The 16,423-nt window shown below is 39.2% G+C and overlaps 1 protein-coding gene across 2 annotated transcripts in view; it reads right to left on the reverse strand.

The window, feature by feature from the left end:
- The window catches only part of SAMD12 (sterile alpha motif domain containing 12), a 181,247-nt gene that overhangs the window by 147,356 nt on the left and 17,468 nt on the right, over positions 1-16,423 (reverse strand). For both annotated transcript variants that reach the window (XM_082286916.1, XM_082286915.1), the window contains exon 2: positions 15,799-15,974. In XM_082286916.1, coding sequence (XP_082143042.1) covers positions 15,799-15,974 — 176 coding nt within the window. The remainder of the gene's footprint in view (positions 1-15,798; positions 15,975-16,423) is intronic.

Genomic DNA, 16,423 nt, shown 5'->3' on the forward strand with positions numbered 1-16,423 from the left:
AATTTAACTCTTGGCTAAGTAGCTGATATTCTGTAAGACCACCACATAAAGACACACGTAACTTCAAACATCTCAAATTCCCCATTAGGTCTGCCATGCTGTTCTGCTGCCCAGATCAGGGCTTTTGTCTCAACAGCAGCCTCTGGCAAATGATATTTTTAAACAATTAACACATTTAACATCTTCTCCTTCAGATGGCATATTTTTTGAGTAATAAAATATACAGACAGGTCCAATAACACTCCAATCACATTAATAAGGAAATCTTCATTTTTATGCAGGTTTTTATATCCCTCCAATTACTGATGCATAAGTGACTCCAGGTAAAAATCACAGGTGCACTGATTCATTTAAGTCCTTTCTAAGAAGCATTACATTTAGAAATAAACTTATCCTGTCTACCCAGAAACAGCAGGTAAAACTACAAAGTTAATGTGCAAAAGAAAACTTAAAAATCGCAAATGACTTGACAAATCTGCTTTGCAATTTTATTTTACACCACATTATTGCAGTTTTTTACAGGTCATTTGCCAAATCAAATTAGTCTGCTATATATTCTACAATCCACAATGTTTGTTCAAGGGTTTTATGCTGGAAGCTTCTGAATTTGTCCAAATTCAAAACAGTATACAAACACAAGCAAAAGTCGTTGAAAAAAGTCAAGGATGGAGGATGTTTCAAAGGAACCTTTTTTTTGTTTGTTTGTTTTGGCAGTCCCTCAAAAGACTCCATTTTCTAATCTCCCAGACATCAGAATTCAGAGAAATGTACTGTTAAAGAATGTTACCAGACCTTTTACATGAAAACACGGCCAAACACGGGCAGCATGAGTAAATATCTGATATTAAGAGCACCATCTACTGACAGGCAGCACTTTGACAGCCCCAGCTTTTAAGGAATGCAGCTTTCTCTAAGAGGTGTGTAATACTTTTCACATTTTCTTTCTCACCTGCCCTATCTCATCTATTACATTTGGGCTGTTCTCCTGCTTGTGGATCACCAGAGCCCAACTGCTCCAAGATACAGTAGCACAGTCAACCCTTCCACCTTCCCATTTCTTTCCCATTTCACTTTGTGACTGACTCATCCCACATGGAGATGATTACATCTTGTACACAGCTGCTATACCACCACCTTACTGTTATTACCAGCTGTTTATGAGGACATTTCCAAAACCTCCTTAGGCAACAAGGGTTTTCCACTTAAGTGAAAAACTTCTGAACTGTCCCTAGATGAGAAGCAATCACCTCCTTTGAAGGTTTACTTCATGCAATGAAATATCCTTCCATGTTGTCACGGAGAAGATGACATGGAGATCGAGGTTTCTTCCTCACTTTTATCCTGCTGCTGTTTTATGTCTTTGAACACAGAACTATAACGTTTTATTATTTTTCTACACAAAATTATTAGCAGATGCACAAAAGAAAAGGCTGCTTTTTGACAGACAAGAAAATATTATCAATATCCACAAATTCTCTTGGCTAGTATTATCACAAATAACCTCTAGAATGTTATCTAACATCTTGATCACTTCTAAACACAGGCATAATACACAGTAAAGATGCTCTGAAGTACTCTGGCACATTTGAAAGTACTTGTTAGCACTATCACGATTACTTACCATGTAAGATTTGCGTTACAACACTGTAAGAGCTAAATCCTTTATATATATATATGCTTCAAGGGAATAAAAGCAGGAAATCAGAATAACTTTTCTAACAAATTCAGAATAACTTTTCTAACAAAATTCACTGGTCTTAAAGACTTTCACTAATAATCATAAAAGCCACCTGTGATAATTAATTTCAAAAGTGAAAGTAGAGAAGAAATAGTCAATAACAGACCTCAAGCTCATCACTTACATTCTTATATTTCATGCTGATTCCAATGGTCAATGAAACTCAATTTACTGTTCTTACACAATAATCCTTGTCAATCTATTCAGACCAAGATTAAAACAGATAGGAGCTTTGCTAAGGGAGAGGCTGCAGTCAATCTGCTTATATATGTGGCAGATAAATAACAATTAACAAAACTATGACAGGAACTTTCTAATAGGTAGGATAGTTTCAAGTTCTGCCTTGTTTCATAGTCCTACTTGCTTATGTCAGCATGGCAGCTTTAGTCTTCTTATGTATTTGCATGCAGCAGCAACAATTTCCTGTTTTTACCTCCTCCTCAGTTCTAAGATTTATAAATACAGTGGGATATTCACACTTGTCCTAGAAATTATTCTTCCTTTGCACTATATTTCATCCTCTCCAGTCAAATTCCCTCTTGCTGCACATAACCTGCTACCTTGTCTGATCTCCATTGAGCAGCCACTATCCCTGCAGGCAGACTATGCTTTCCTTGGCTTTTTCTTTTCATACCTTGAGCTCAATCATATATTGAAGTGTATGAGATGGATAATTTCACTGTTTCCCATTATATTGTTTACATAATTGTAACACTGGATGCACAGGGGTGCTACATTTCTCTGAATAAAGAATACTTGCAACGTTTCACTGTAAGATCATCCAATTCTCATCTCTTCTGCATTAGGAAAAACTGAAGCATTTGGTAAAGATGGTTATATGGTGTAAAATCAAAATACATTTGGTTATTAACGTTACTACTCTTAGATTGATATCCCCTGTTCCTCCTCCCAATCTGATTCAGTCACCCACTAGCCCTATTTAGATTGCACTTCCACACAGTTTCCTCTCAGCAGCAAAAGCAGCAAAGCAGTACTCTCCATAACTACTGCCAGCATGGCAAAGTGATTAAAATAAGCCAAATTAACAAGGAAATGTTGCCAAAGGGGACAGCTCTCACTGGTTGCTCTCAATCCACCAATACAGAGTACTCTATTGCTAATAAAAGCCAAAGTGAGGTAATTCAGGTGGATGACAAACTGATCAACTCACTGAAGTCAGAGCTGAGCTGCCAACTCAATAAAATGAGAGCAAGTAGGGGTTGGGGACTGAAATGTGCTACAGCACTAAATGCAGTGCTCCATCATCAGCTTAGTTCAGCTAGGACTCACTTCCATTGCATCCTGTCTCCTCTCCAGTCTTGTAGAAGTCTTTGTAAGATCCTGAAGGGAAGCAGGTTTGTTAAAAAAAAACCCAAAAAAACAAAAAACCAAAAAAAACTCCAGGAAGATATGAACATGACAACACAACAATCCACAAATCCAGAACAAAAACCAAACCATGGGAGAGGGGTCTGGGAGGAAGAAGACGATGAACATGCAGAAAAGAGTTAAATAAGAATTTCATCAACAATGACCCAGTTTTATTTGTCATCACTGTGCCTCGCATAGAGAAGCTAGCTTAATTTTCAAATTCAATTTCATCTGTTCAGTTTATTTTGTGGTTTTAGAAATCATTTACATTTTGCACAAAATATCGTAGAGCACAATATTAGCATGCACTCTGGTGTGGGCTTTTTTCCCCCAAATGTCAGCCCTGCTAACATAACCTGACTACAAAGTACAGTATTCTTTTTTGAATGAAAAGCTAAGACAAATTCTTTTCCAATTATACTTCTTTTTGGCTTATATCAGCATTCTTGTGTCCTTTGGAATCTGGAAATCAGAGCAGGGAATAAAAGGTCAACAGGAAAAAACCCAAACCAAAATGAAAAAAACCAAAGCCAAACAGAAAGGTAGTATCTTACACTGTTTTCTTCCCAGCAAAAGGCAGCAGGCACAGTACATAAAATGGACACACGCAACTAATTGAATTTCATCGGAATTTGACAGTTTAATCAACATGCTGAACACTTCCCTGATGTAAGCATTTTATTTGGCACTGTTCTTTATTTTTTTCTCCCCCTAAAAAATACTCTTTAAAAACTAAGACCTTCAACAGAGAGTAAGGGAACATGAAACAGTGGCTAGGAAAAGCAAAGCTGGTAATTATTCAGGAAAAAAACTTTTCCAAAATAATCTGCTACCAGTCACCATGGACAATTAACTACAGTTTGCAAGCCACAAAGTAGCCTTCCCTACAGAAAAAGAAATCCATGGTGACAGTTAAATAAGCATGAACCTTAACAAGCACTTCAAATTCTTCTTCTACAGTCAACAATTAAGGCTTAGTACAAGCCTTACACATACAAGTAAGAAAGCTTAGTACACTGAACAACAATCTCAGTTTTCCCCATCAACTTCACACACTACCACCTAAGGCTGAAATGTTGACAATTAAGCTACTTGCTCTTCAGGACAAACCTAAAAAAAATGCAAAAATTCTTACTAAAAGAGAAGTAAGTTTGAGACAGTCTTACATCTGAAGGAGAACATACTATTGTGATAGCCTTTACCTCCAGAAAAAGCTTTTCTATTTACTCAATAAGAATATTGATTATTTAAAAATACATCTTCACACCTATCACAAGCTTTATTTAGATAAAAGAGTGTATTTTCAGCATAGGTGTGCTGAAGTTCAGTCACATCTACCCTTTAATAAAGAAAATACATTCACAACATCTTTCACAATCTAAAGCATACTGCTAAGATTGAAAGCAATCAGCCTTGAATGAAAGATGGATTAATAGCAGTTCTAAAACCATTAGGTACAGACTCTATTGTCATGCTTTTGTTTAAAGCAAGGAAAAAAAGGGAAAAAAAAGTAGAGTGTCTAGGTCAGTAAAGTCATCAGTAGTTGATGGATGCACTTACAGACATCAGAGAAAAAAGGAAAACTGGCAGAACATTATACCCACTTATGAGATTTTCTATGTTAAAGATAGAAAAAGGCCTCAAGATATGCAGTAACTCTACCTTGTTCGGTGCTGAAGGTTTTCTATTTTTAGATATACATGTCAAAGACACATTTAACCCCAAAAGTGCAGCTTGATGCATCATCACAACATTAATTCCTACACATTGGCAGAATTAGAAATATTCATTCTACCAAGTATATCTTCTGGCAACATTCCCTACCATTAATAACTGTGATCTCTGGGTAAGGAACTAGGAGGTAAGGGAGATGGAAGAATTGATGCAGACCATTTAGTGACTGCTAGCAGTTGTGTGAGCAGGAAATGCAATGTTTAGATTAGCAAAAACAGCCAATATGACAGCTTCCTGTAACCCAAAGAGCTGCCCCTCTCCCCAGCAGCCAGGGCTGTACACTCTCACTGCTTCTACTGTTGCAGCTCTTGAGGTTCCAAGAAGGGTCACATCTGTGAGCTGCTGAGGGACTTGAGATGGGCACAGCTGCCTCCTGAAACCCATGCTGAGCTTCTCCCACTGCACACTCGCCGTCAGACTGGTGGGAAGCCCTAAGCAGATTCTGCTGGTTATTCATTCTGAATCAGGCATAGATGGTGGGGTTCAGTAGCACTGCACCACAGGGATGAGGATCAGCATCTCCCATTTCAGGAACCAGTTTGCAAAGCAAGATTGAATAATACATTGGTCTTAACTGTTGTAGCTAACCCTGACTCAAGTGAACTCTTTGCTCTCCACAGGAGTGTTGAGGAGAAAAGACACTCCTCATCTAGGCTCTAGGGGTGACAAAATCAGCTTTACCTTGGCAGGTAAAGTGGAGACTGAACTGGCAGGAAGGAGATGGCTGTGTGTCAGTCTATAGGGTCTGACAAGGATGGCAGACTGAAGATGGCAGCTGGAATATTCAGAGAATAGGAAAACATCACAACTTTGCACAAACAGAACGAGAGACAGTTCAAAAGCTAAAGTAAGTAAATAGCCTAAAAGGTAATCTCTTTTCCCTTCTTAAACTGTTGATTTGTTGATAGAATTGGATTCACATTCCCTAATCTCTAAAAGGGAATTTACTTGTCATGTTTCATGCCACATATCACCAATAGTATTTGTCTTTTCCAAGTGTTCAGGAATACATTCAGTGCAGGTAGCTCAGTGAGCACATGCAGTGAGAGCTGCAGATTGAGCTCTGGGTGGCAGGAGCCTGAGGCAAGAGGCTGAGAACTGGCACTGACCCTTTGCACAGCAAAGGGCCCAGGGATCTGTGGCACCAGCCAGGTGACTCAGAGACACAGCAGGAGCCAGTGACTCAGCAGGAAGACCCCAGACTTGCCAGCACTTAGACCATAAGGATAAAAAACCCAGGGTTTGCTTTGTTTGGGGTCCTTCCTAAGAGGCAGCAGCTCAAATTATCATTTTGTTATTGCAACACGATTGAATTATTTTAAGGATCTGGATGTCTGAGACTCTGCTATGGGAAAGCCAGGGTCGAGGCAGTAAGGAAACCTTGTCTGACCATCTCAGTGTGGGGGGTGTGGCTGTGAAGGGGCCGTGGTCCCAGCTCAAGTGGTGTGTTATTCCCACTCCAGTGGCACCTGGATGGTCAGATAGGAAAGTTGCCTCAACACAAGTGCCAAAGGCCTCAGCTGCACATTAGCACCTCCCAAACTCAAAGAAACATGCTGTTGTACTGCTTCCTCACTCCATCTGCCCTCACTGCACACTTGCAATGCTTCTTTCAGTTTAAGAGTCTGCCATACTTGGACATCATTCTCAGTTTTGAACTAACTCTGCAAATTCCCAGAGCAGGTAATGACAATATAAAAGCACACCATCAACATAACTAGATGCACAGAAGTACCAGAAGTAGGACACAAGCACTTAAAGCCATCCCCAGGCTGAATCACTTAATGGCATCACAGCCAAGGAAACCCCATGCTACTTACAAATTAGTTGGTCCAAAAAACTAAAGAGGGAAAGGGAAGAATTGTCTCTCATTGTACACAACATTTGCCCTATCTTCTGCTTGCCCCACAGATGATACACAGCTTCACAGAAAATGCATGCTTTAACATTTGGGATTTGTTTCCCTGCTCCCTGCAGTGGCACATCAGCAACACAATAATCTGCAGTTGACTGTAGAATACAGATAAAACCAAAAACACTTCTGACTGAAGTCCACATTCAGAAACAGCTAAAAAGAACTGGTATTTGCAAAGTATGAAATGAAAGAATACTGAAAATCCTCCCTGATATCAGAGGTCATTATTGTTGGCATTTCTGCAGTGCCTAGAGGCCCCTCTAAACAGCAGTTTACATCAGTCTCCATCCACCAAATAGTTCCAATCAAAACTAGAAGCATGAAAAAGACAAAGCACCAATGCAAGCCTCTACCACTACCCACCATGGAAAACAGATTAAGAATCTGTTCCATGGAGAGGAATGGGAACAGGCAGCAAACATATTGCTGCATTTATTAGTCTCAGACAGCCTGACCTGGCCAATCAATTACACGTACATACACATGCAAAAGACAAAATTTTATTAGCAAATTTATTCCAGATCTCAGATTTCTACTGAAACAATAGTTTTAACTGGTCCTAGTTATCAACATATATTTGGGTAAACTGAGCCAGAGAGCAAGAGCTTCACTTCTAGAGAGGAGCAACAGGCTTCTAAAAGTCCAAGACCAATTAAACAGAATGGGTAAAAATAAAACACACATACTCCAATAATTTGCTTTTAATCCAAAATATAAGACTTTTTTTCCAGATTACACAGTATTTGCTTGCCAGAATATCACTTTGAACATAACCATATATATGTGAGAGTAGTCTATCCTAATTGTTCCAAGTATGATTTTTTGAGGTAAATGCAGCTTCTGAAACACAGTCTCCTAACGCAAGGTTTCAACTCCATCAGACATGGATAACCATTTCAATACCAAACGCAGAGGCTGGTTAGCCAGTAAGGTAGAGGAAAGAATCAAGTTTGAGATCCAAACCCTAAACTCAAAGTGTCAAAACAATCCCCAAAATGTAGACAGCTTCATGTGAGAGGTGCTCACTTCAGACCAAGCCTGATTCCTCTCTGTGCTCCTCTGTGCACGCTGACTAGACTCTACCAAATGTAAGAGGAGTTTACATACCTAGCTTAGACAAAGACATGCAATTTAAGTTGCCTTCATCAGCAAACTGAACTCTACGCATGGAACTCAGGGAAAGACAGACCTCACTGCCCCAGGCCACCCTTTTCCAGACTCTTCGAATAAAATTCCTTCCCTTTCTAATGCTGATAACGCAGGAAACTCCTTTCACATATTATCAAGGCTACTACAGTCCCACACTCTTTTTGTGACTGTGACACTTCTCACTCCCAGTGCTCCACAATTATGTTATTTTTCAAAATGGAAAGGACAAAAATTCCCACTTGTAGAGAAAGGTGGAGGTGATTCTGCCACTCTACTCCATTCTGGTGAGGCCCCACCTGCAGTGCTGTATCCACCTCTGGGGTCCCCAGCACAGAAGGACATGGACCTGTTGAAGTGAGTCCAGAGGAGGTCACCAAGATGATTAGAGGGATGGCACACCTCTCCTGTGAGGAAAGGCTGAGAGATTTGGGATTGTACAGCCTGAATTAGAGAAGGCTCTGGGTGACCTAACTGCAGCCTTCCAGTACCTGAAAGGAGCCTACAAGGAAGATGGAGGAGACTTTTTACAAGGATATATAGTGACAGGACAAGGGGGAATGGCTTCAAACTGAAAGACAAGAGATTTAGATCAGATATTAGAAAAAAATTCTTTACTGTGGGGGGATTGAGGCACTGGAACAGGTTGCCCTGAGAAGTTGTGGATGCCCCACCCCCATAAGTGTTCAAGGCCAGGCTGGATGGAGCTCTGAGCAACTTGGTCTAGTGAAAGGTATCCCTGCCCATGGCAGGGTGGCTGGAATGAGAGCATCTTTACGGTCCCTTCCAAAACAAACTGTTTTGTGATTTATAGCGACTACAGCAACTGCCAATCAGTTTTGTTCAGAAGTGTCCAGCAAACACATGAGGCAGATTAATAAACTGTTACAACTCAGGTGAAATACACCTTTTGCAGACCTGCGCTGTCAACAATGGAGCATTTTCCATTTTAAAGGCTACATTTGTTCTATAGTACATTTTGTAATCCCTCTAATCATAACGCTATTATTTTCTTGACCAGGGAATTCTATATTTTTCTGTCCCCAACAAGGCAGCTGTGTCATTAAAATACTGCTTTAATTTTGAAGACCTTAAAGTAGCTTCAAAGTGGAAGCAAAGGGTTTAGACAGCTTTGTGAAACAGCTTCACAATGAGGCAAGCAGCAGAACTGGCACTGTAAGTACATTATGCATCCACAGGCTGTACTGAATTGCCTTTTCCTCTAAAAGCTGCTCCATCCTTTTATCTACATTTCTTTTTCCCCGAAGTGAAGTTCTTTTAAATAAGGTGTCTGTGTCTACAGTATTAGCCAGCCCACTTATTACTAGAGTACGACCACAGTTTTTTACTGCTTATGTTTGCTAATATGTACTGCCATTGCTGCTCCTTTTCACACTAGTGTAATGGGAAAGAACACAAATTTCCCATTGATAATTTTCACAGGACAACAGAAGCCAGACCAGACTACACTTCCCTCCTTATGCTCCCTCAGCTGCCTCTTTGTAACCATCTGCTCAAGGCAGCCCTATACAAGGACTGGCTCCCTGCAGCAGAAGCCCCCTCATTGCTGTGCATTTGTGCAGCCCCGAGCACAACTCAGGGTCACAGACTGCACCACTTCCCAGGGGCCAACATCCCAATGTCCTCCACATGCAAGCACTTGTGTGCATGCAACTACTGAAAATGTTTTCATCCTTATTTTTTTCTGAAAGTCACAGTCCAACTGTTAAAAAGTCCAGCTGTAAAAAGCCTAACAGAAATTCTTCTTCCTAATATCACCTGATGGACTGAAGTCATAAATAGAGAATGCTTGTACAGGTGAACTTCATAAAGGTCCTTAGTTTGGAAAGTCAATCAATAGTGTCTTTGTGAATAAACTTCACCTGTTCTACTCATACTACCTGAAGAGCTAAGAATTAGTCTCAGCTCATTATTTTGATTTCCTGTGGGGAGAAAAGCAGTAGGAAAATAATCCCACTTTGAGATGAGGGGCAAAGGAGAAGGACACAAATAATGGTCCTTCCCACCTGCCCTTCCATTCCCTCACTGTCCTGGACAGAGCACAACACACTAACTTGTCAAGATCTCCCACTTCCAAATGGCTGCCATCAGGGCAGATGACATTTTTGACAATCCCCAGGCAGGCAGTCATTGTGAACAGAATGAACAGGAGAAGCCAGATCTTTCATGCTGAATGGAGAAACCTTGCTGTAAAAATGTGGGCCTCCATATTAAACTATTTATAGCAAGAATGGATGATACAACAATGGCAAAAATCATGCTACAACAAGAATACACTTGGATTTTGAATCAGACATTTGTCCTCCTGCGGTAAGCTGGCTTACAGGACCCCAACAGAGAGAGATGTTTCTTGTTTTTCTTGCTTGTGAAAGTGTGGATTCTGAACTAAGCAGCTATATTTTGCCCTACAGGTAGGGTTACTTCAGCACTTCATTCACTCCAGTGGAATCACAGAATGATAAAAGAAACATCACTCTCAGTGGCTTGAAATGCACAAAGTCACCCAGCACTGCTGTGTCACAGCTCAGGATAAGAGGTTTGTTCACTGCACAGTTCTGAAACTTCAGGCTTCAGCCAGAGGTCACAGTCGTGAATGACAGGCTGAGAGAGGAAGGGATGCATACACATCAAACATTCCAGCCCCCAATTTGCATGGATACTTCTAACTACGCAACACATGAAAAAGTCTATTGAAAATGAAGATAGAGGCAGGCACACTAATTACTGTGTACTACTAATAATCACAGGATGAGACACTAGAAAGGCAGATTGCCCTGAAGTGTAATTATTTCAGCTATGTGATAGCAACATTTACCAAATATTTTTAAACCCACTTCAGACGTACTGTACACTGAGATTCTGTGCCCAATTTTGTTAGTCATAAAGATGACCCAATGCAGTAAGTGGTGTTTTGTCACTATTGCAGTCAGAGTTGGGAGAGGGGAAAAAAATCACATTCACACCGTATTTATTGACTTTCGTTGTGTTGATCTGATGTGGACCCTGGTAATCTGTTAACTACTTCTCCACAAAAGTAAGCTAAGAAAAGCAAACTATCTATCAGTAAAGTAACATTTCCCCATCCAGGGTCAGCACCTCACTCAGAAACACAATGAGATCTGCAATTCAAACACCCTGATACACAATTTTAAAATTTTAAAGCAAAATCTGGAGGAGTGGAACAGCCCAGCCAGGGTTTTGTTGAACCTTCGCTTCAACAGAAAAATGTTTCTTAACTTCAGTCAGTCCAATCTGGGCTTTTTTTGCCATATCCTGAGGTCCTGTGGCCACCAGAAGTCTCACAAGAGGAAGATAATAGGAAGACAACACAAAATGGCAAAACCTCATTGCCCCGGTTCAGTGGGCATTGGTGTTTCTCAAATGCAAAAAAAGGTTAAAAAAAAAAAAGGGGCAGGGGGGGAGATAGAATGGTTTGGGCTGGAAGGGACCATAATGATCATCTAGTTCCAATCCCCTGCCATGGGATCAGACTGCTTAGTCTGGTCACCCAGACTGGTCTAATACTGTCTTTCTCATCCAACCCATCTGAAAAGCTTGACCAGACAGGATAAATATTGTGAAGCAGAAGCCACTGATTACAAAACTGGAGAATTCTTCTAGAAAAATACTTTTCCTAGTCTCTTGTTAGAGAACAGTACTGGGACATTTTTTTACCTAAATAACTGACAAAATTTTAGTATTTCTAAGAATTCTGTAACACCCTTATTACTCAAAAGCCTTACTCTTCTGCTTGGACTTTTCACCACACACTTGACACACCCCACCCCTCCCAAATACATTCCGATTGAGCAGATCCCTCCCAGGCAAGCCAGAGGAGCTGTTTCCACCCCAGTCAGTCCTGAACTGGGCCCAGTAAGGTGAGATGACTTTTTATCCTGTTGGTACTGAGTTCAGTCAGCCCTTCAGTGTTGTTCAATATAATTTTGAAAAAACTGGTTTTTTAAGAGAGCAAAAGCAACCAAAAGAACTAATGAGCTACACTGCAACAAAACATAGTCTACTGGTGACTATGTAGCACTTATCAACAGAAGACAACTAAAAGCTTCTCACTTCTTTTACCAGTTTCTTTTCATAGTTTTCATGAACATTTTAAAGGACTGTTAATTTGTCTCTAGTCAGATAAAAAAAACCCCTGCAATTGCTAACACAGCATAAAAAGCCTAACAGCAGTGGTTGCCATTAAAAAGCCTTTATTATTTGCTATTGCTGCTGCCACATAATGAGACAAAATGTGTCACCAGATATGCACACCTTACTTAGGGATAAAAACTCCCTGAATAAATAACCTCCTAATGAGCGACAGCCCAGATTTGGGTCTCACTCTCACCATTAACAAGGCTTTGTGAGTGCAACATGTGGGAGGCCTTCATAAAAGCCAATTCTGCTGTAAGAAATCATTTTCTGAACCTCCTTAGAAAAGCTGCCTTCTGTTAAAGTCTACACTCAGAGAAGTACAGGACTCCAAAAGTATAGCAAAACTTGTTAGTTTGTTTTTAACAAAACTCTACTCTGTGACTATGCTATTAAAACCAAACAGATCAGACATAAGAGGCAGAAGTAGCATTTCAATGAAAAAGATAAGAATTCCAGAAGACACACATAATAGTGGTTAAATATAGGTGGTTAAAGAAATAATTTATATTTTTAAAATGTATATTAAAAACCATCCTTGCTTTCTCCAGTGAATTCTTCTGCTCTGTAAGTGACCACTCAACCGCCTGAATTGTTTTTATATACCATGAATGCTGAAAAATCAATTACTAATCAAGAAAATGTGTATATTGATATACATAAAAAATGAAGCATTTTTACACTTCATATATTTTCCTTAATTTGTATTATATCCTGTACATTATCAGAGTCTGACTGGATTATGCACATCAGTTTAGCTGTGAATAATCTTGGCCATTTTTGGACTTGCACATATTTGTAACAAGGTGGTTCCTTAGGGAACCAGCTGAGGGAGACTAAAATCATTGTTCCATTTTCCATTATAATTCTACCTCAGTCAGCCTACCAATACTAGATTCCATATTCATCAGGAACTTATTTATAAGTGATCTTTCACTGAAGCTATACCTTCTGTTGTCTGCATCCCAAATATACAAACACTTGTACTCCCATATTTATGTTACAGTAGCTGCATAAAAAGGAACTTTAAATCTCGTTGTAATCCATGAGTTACTACTGTTCTTTAATCCCGTAGCTGAGGACAGAAAAAGAAGGACACACTTCATTAGAAAGAAGATTTTGTTTGTTTCTTTGGACAGCAAAACCAGATGTTTAAAGTGCTGGAAGTGGTTTCAATGAAAAATTAGAAAGCTGAAAGCAGGAACTTAGGTATCTTATGCCTAGGAGGTATCTTAAATAATATTCAATACATTGCATTGCTTTGTGCAACACAGGTCTCACTACTGTGAATATGAGGTATATGTTAATATTATTGGAATATACAGGATTACAAAGAAATCCTTTTAAAAACAACTGTGCAATGGAAATATAAAACAAATGGCTCTGCTCACGATGTTTTATTTACAATACTTCCTTGTATTCCTGCTCATCTTTCCACTGTACATACATGATTGCATGGATGAAGTTTCCTAGTGACAGCTTAATTCAACTCTTAAAGCTACACAAGTTAAAATCCAACTCCATATTCACATTTTAGAGGATAAAGCAAAGCAATTTTTAAATTTAAGGCAGAGCAAGCCAGAAAAGACAGGCTACCTCAGGCTATAACATATTAATCCAGATGAAAAACATCACTAAATTAATGCACACATAAAAGACAAAGTTACTAACAAGGCAGCAATACATTCAGAAAAATATTCCATTCCATTTGCTTGATACTATTATGCTAAGCTTATACCATTAAGCAAAAATTCAGTATGTTTGTTTGTTTGTTTTTAAACCTGAAGCATGCCCAGTTTTCTCAATAAAGTTACTGCAATCAGATATGGCAAACCAGTTGTTGATTTCAGTCCTTTGAGAGCTTCCCCTCTTACCCAGCTATCTCCAGCAATATAAAACAGCCTGTTTTATATTCATCAGTCCAACAATTACAGCTCAAGACAGTGAAAACAGGCTCCCTTACATTAAATCACTGATGTATTTCACTCTGATTTTTCATTAGGATAAGTCTTTTGCAAGCAAAGACAAGTTTGATCTGACTATATTCCATGTCAACTACACAGGAGCCCATTCTCAGTTGGGAGCCCTATTGCACCATTTAGCTTCTTCACTCCCAAGCTTGTAAGACCTGCTCCAAGTTTAACACACCTCCTCAGCTTTCAATATGGGGCAGATTTTCATCTGGTGATGTTGAAACATGAGCAGGGTTAGCTTGCCTTTGTGAAAAGCTGGGCAAATGCCTTATTAGCTGAGCTTTGTCTCAAAATGCATCCAAAATCTGGTAGTCTTGTTACCAAATGGATATTTCAAAGCAGTAAGCACAAACCTGTTCCCCAAGGGTTCATGAGAAATCAGCAAGGTGCTTGATAATTGACCACCAAACCACCAGATTGCAAGTAGCAGGGTTTTTTAAATTGTTGTAAGTCTGTAATGGAGGCTCTATTTTGATGCATTAAGTCAGAATGAGTTAAATTGTATTAATTTTAAACTAGGTATTTTAGATAAAAATCAGAATGGAGAATTCATACCAAGCCTTTATTGTCAAGGCTACTGCTCAAAACATGTAATGCTATTTTATTCTAAAAGTGAAATACATCACAACCATATGTGTATTACTTGTTGGATTTACTGTACTACTGGCAGTAGGAAATACTCCTATTTGCTCAGTCATTGAAATAATTTCTATTGCTTTTTTGAACCTGTAAAAAAAAATACACTCATTTTATTTGCTTTAATAATTCCCCAAGTGTCAGATTCAGTAAAAACTCAATTCTCCTGCACAACTTACCCCCAAACTCCTCATTTTAGGCCTTTAAGAATCAAAAAGACTGAGATGGCTTTTAAATAATTTTCATTTTAAAGAATTTTAAATAATTTTAATTTTAAAGAATTTTAAAGAATTCCCAGTTATTTTATAACATTCCATTATCTTTCCTTTGACCCTGAGACCAGCTTCCTTGGTTAGAGCCTTATGCTAGGAACGCCAAGCTTGTGGGTTCAATCCCCATATGGGCCATTCACTTAGGAGTTGGACTTGCTGATCCTTGTGGGGTCCCTTCCAACTCAGAATAGTCTGCGATTCTAGTGAAAAATTCTAATATGACAAATTACTGTCCTATACCAAAGTATCTGGAGTACACACATTCACTTGCACTTGGTAGTCATGTCTGCTGCACTCACAAAAGAAGTAGAAGCTTGTGAGTACCAACAGACACTACATTTGTTTTCAGAAACTCATCTCTGAACTATGTTTGTTCACTGTTGTATCAGACACAGAAGAACCGGCCTGGTATTTTACCTGAAATCAGTTAACAGTTTATTAACATCAGTCACCCATATAAAAATCCACATATTCATATATCCATAGAACTTTCCTCCTCCTTTACCTGCCCCAGGCAAACAAAAAAAAACCCTCAAGAAAAACATTTATACCCATTCTGCTTGTTACCCAAGTCATTTGGAAAAAGAGTTTCCATAGTGCCTGAAAAAGAGAGATTCCATTATTTTAATTATCTTCATTTAGAGAAAAATAGAATAGTGCAATATCCAAGATGTGTGTGTGCTACAACTCCATAGCAGTACCTTGCTTCTGTAACACCCGCCTCCTCAGACTGATATTTTTACACCTTTATAAGAAATGCTTTTTAAGAGAAGCCAGGACTTCAGGAAGCCTGGATTCTTAAAGGCTCACCAAAACAAATAAGAAGGCAATTGCACCTACCTTAGATATTTCTGGCTCCACTTGTCTCTTGGGTGACTCTTTTGACTCAGGCCCTTTTGGAGTACTAGTGTTCTTTACCGCAGGTGATTCAACTCCTTCGCCTTCAAGTTGCAGATTAATACCTTCCGTGGGGACTGGGTGATCAATACCATTTGGATTCAGATTGCAATGGATAGCTGGGAAAAAAATATGAGAAACACTGCTTTAGGAAAGAAGAACCCAATGTTTTAAACATTTAGCACAAGCTACTGAGAAGTGCCATGTGGTAACCAGAGCTATGTCAGACCAAAGCAAATGAACCATCTGCACCTTGATGCGGATTCAAGGTGAGATATTTAAGAAAGAAAATGAGAGGAACGCAGCACTGTATAAATTTATTTAGTGCAGGCTACCGTGTGGAACTGTGCTCTGCTGGAGTCACTGCAGCATCCAAGACCCTCAACTTAGAGCTTTTACTAAGTATTCATCATTCAACCATACCTTTTTTCCTTTCTTGGCAAACTAGTTAAGGGTTTTCTACTACATTTTCAATTCCTACAACATTCTAGGTCTTAAAGAATGTGGGATAAATAAGCTGTGCACAAAAAATCAGCAAGTCAGTCTCTGCACAGAGTAATGACTTATC

The sequence above is a fragment of the Coloeus monedula genome (genome assembly GCF_965178545.1).
Source record: "Coloeus monedula genome assembly, chromosome: 1".
Classification (NCBI taxonomy): domain Eukaryota; kingdom Metazoa; phylum Chordata; class Aves; order Passeriformes; family Corvidae; genus Coloeus; species Coloeus monedula.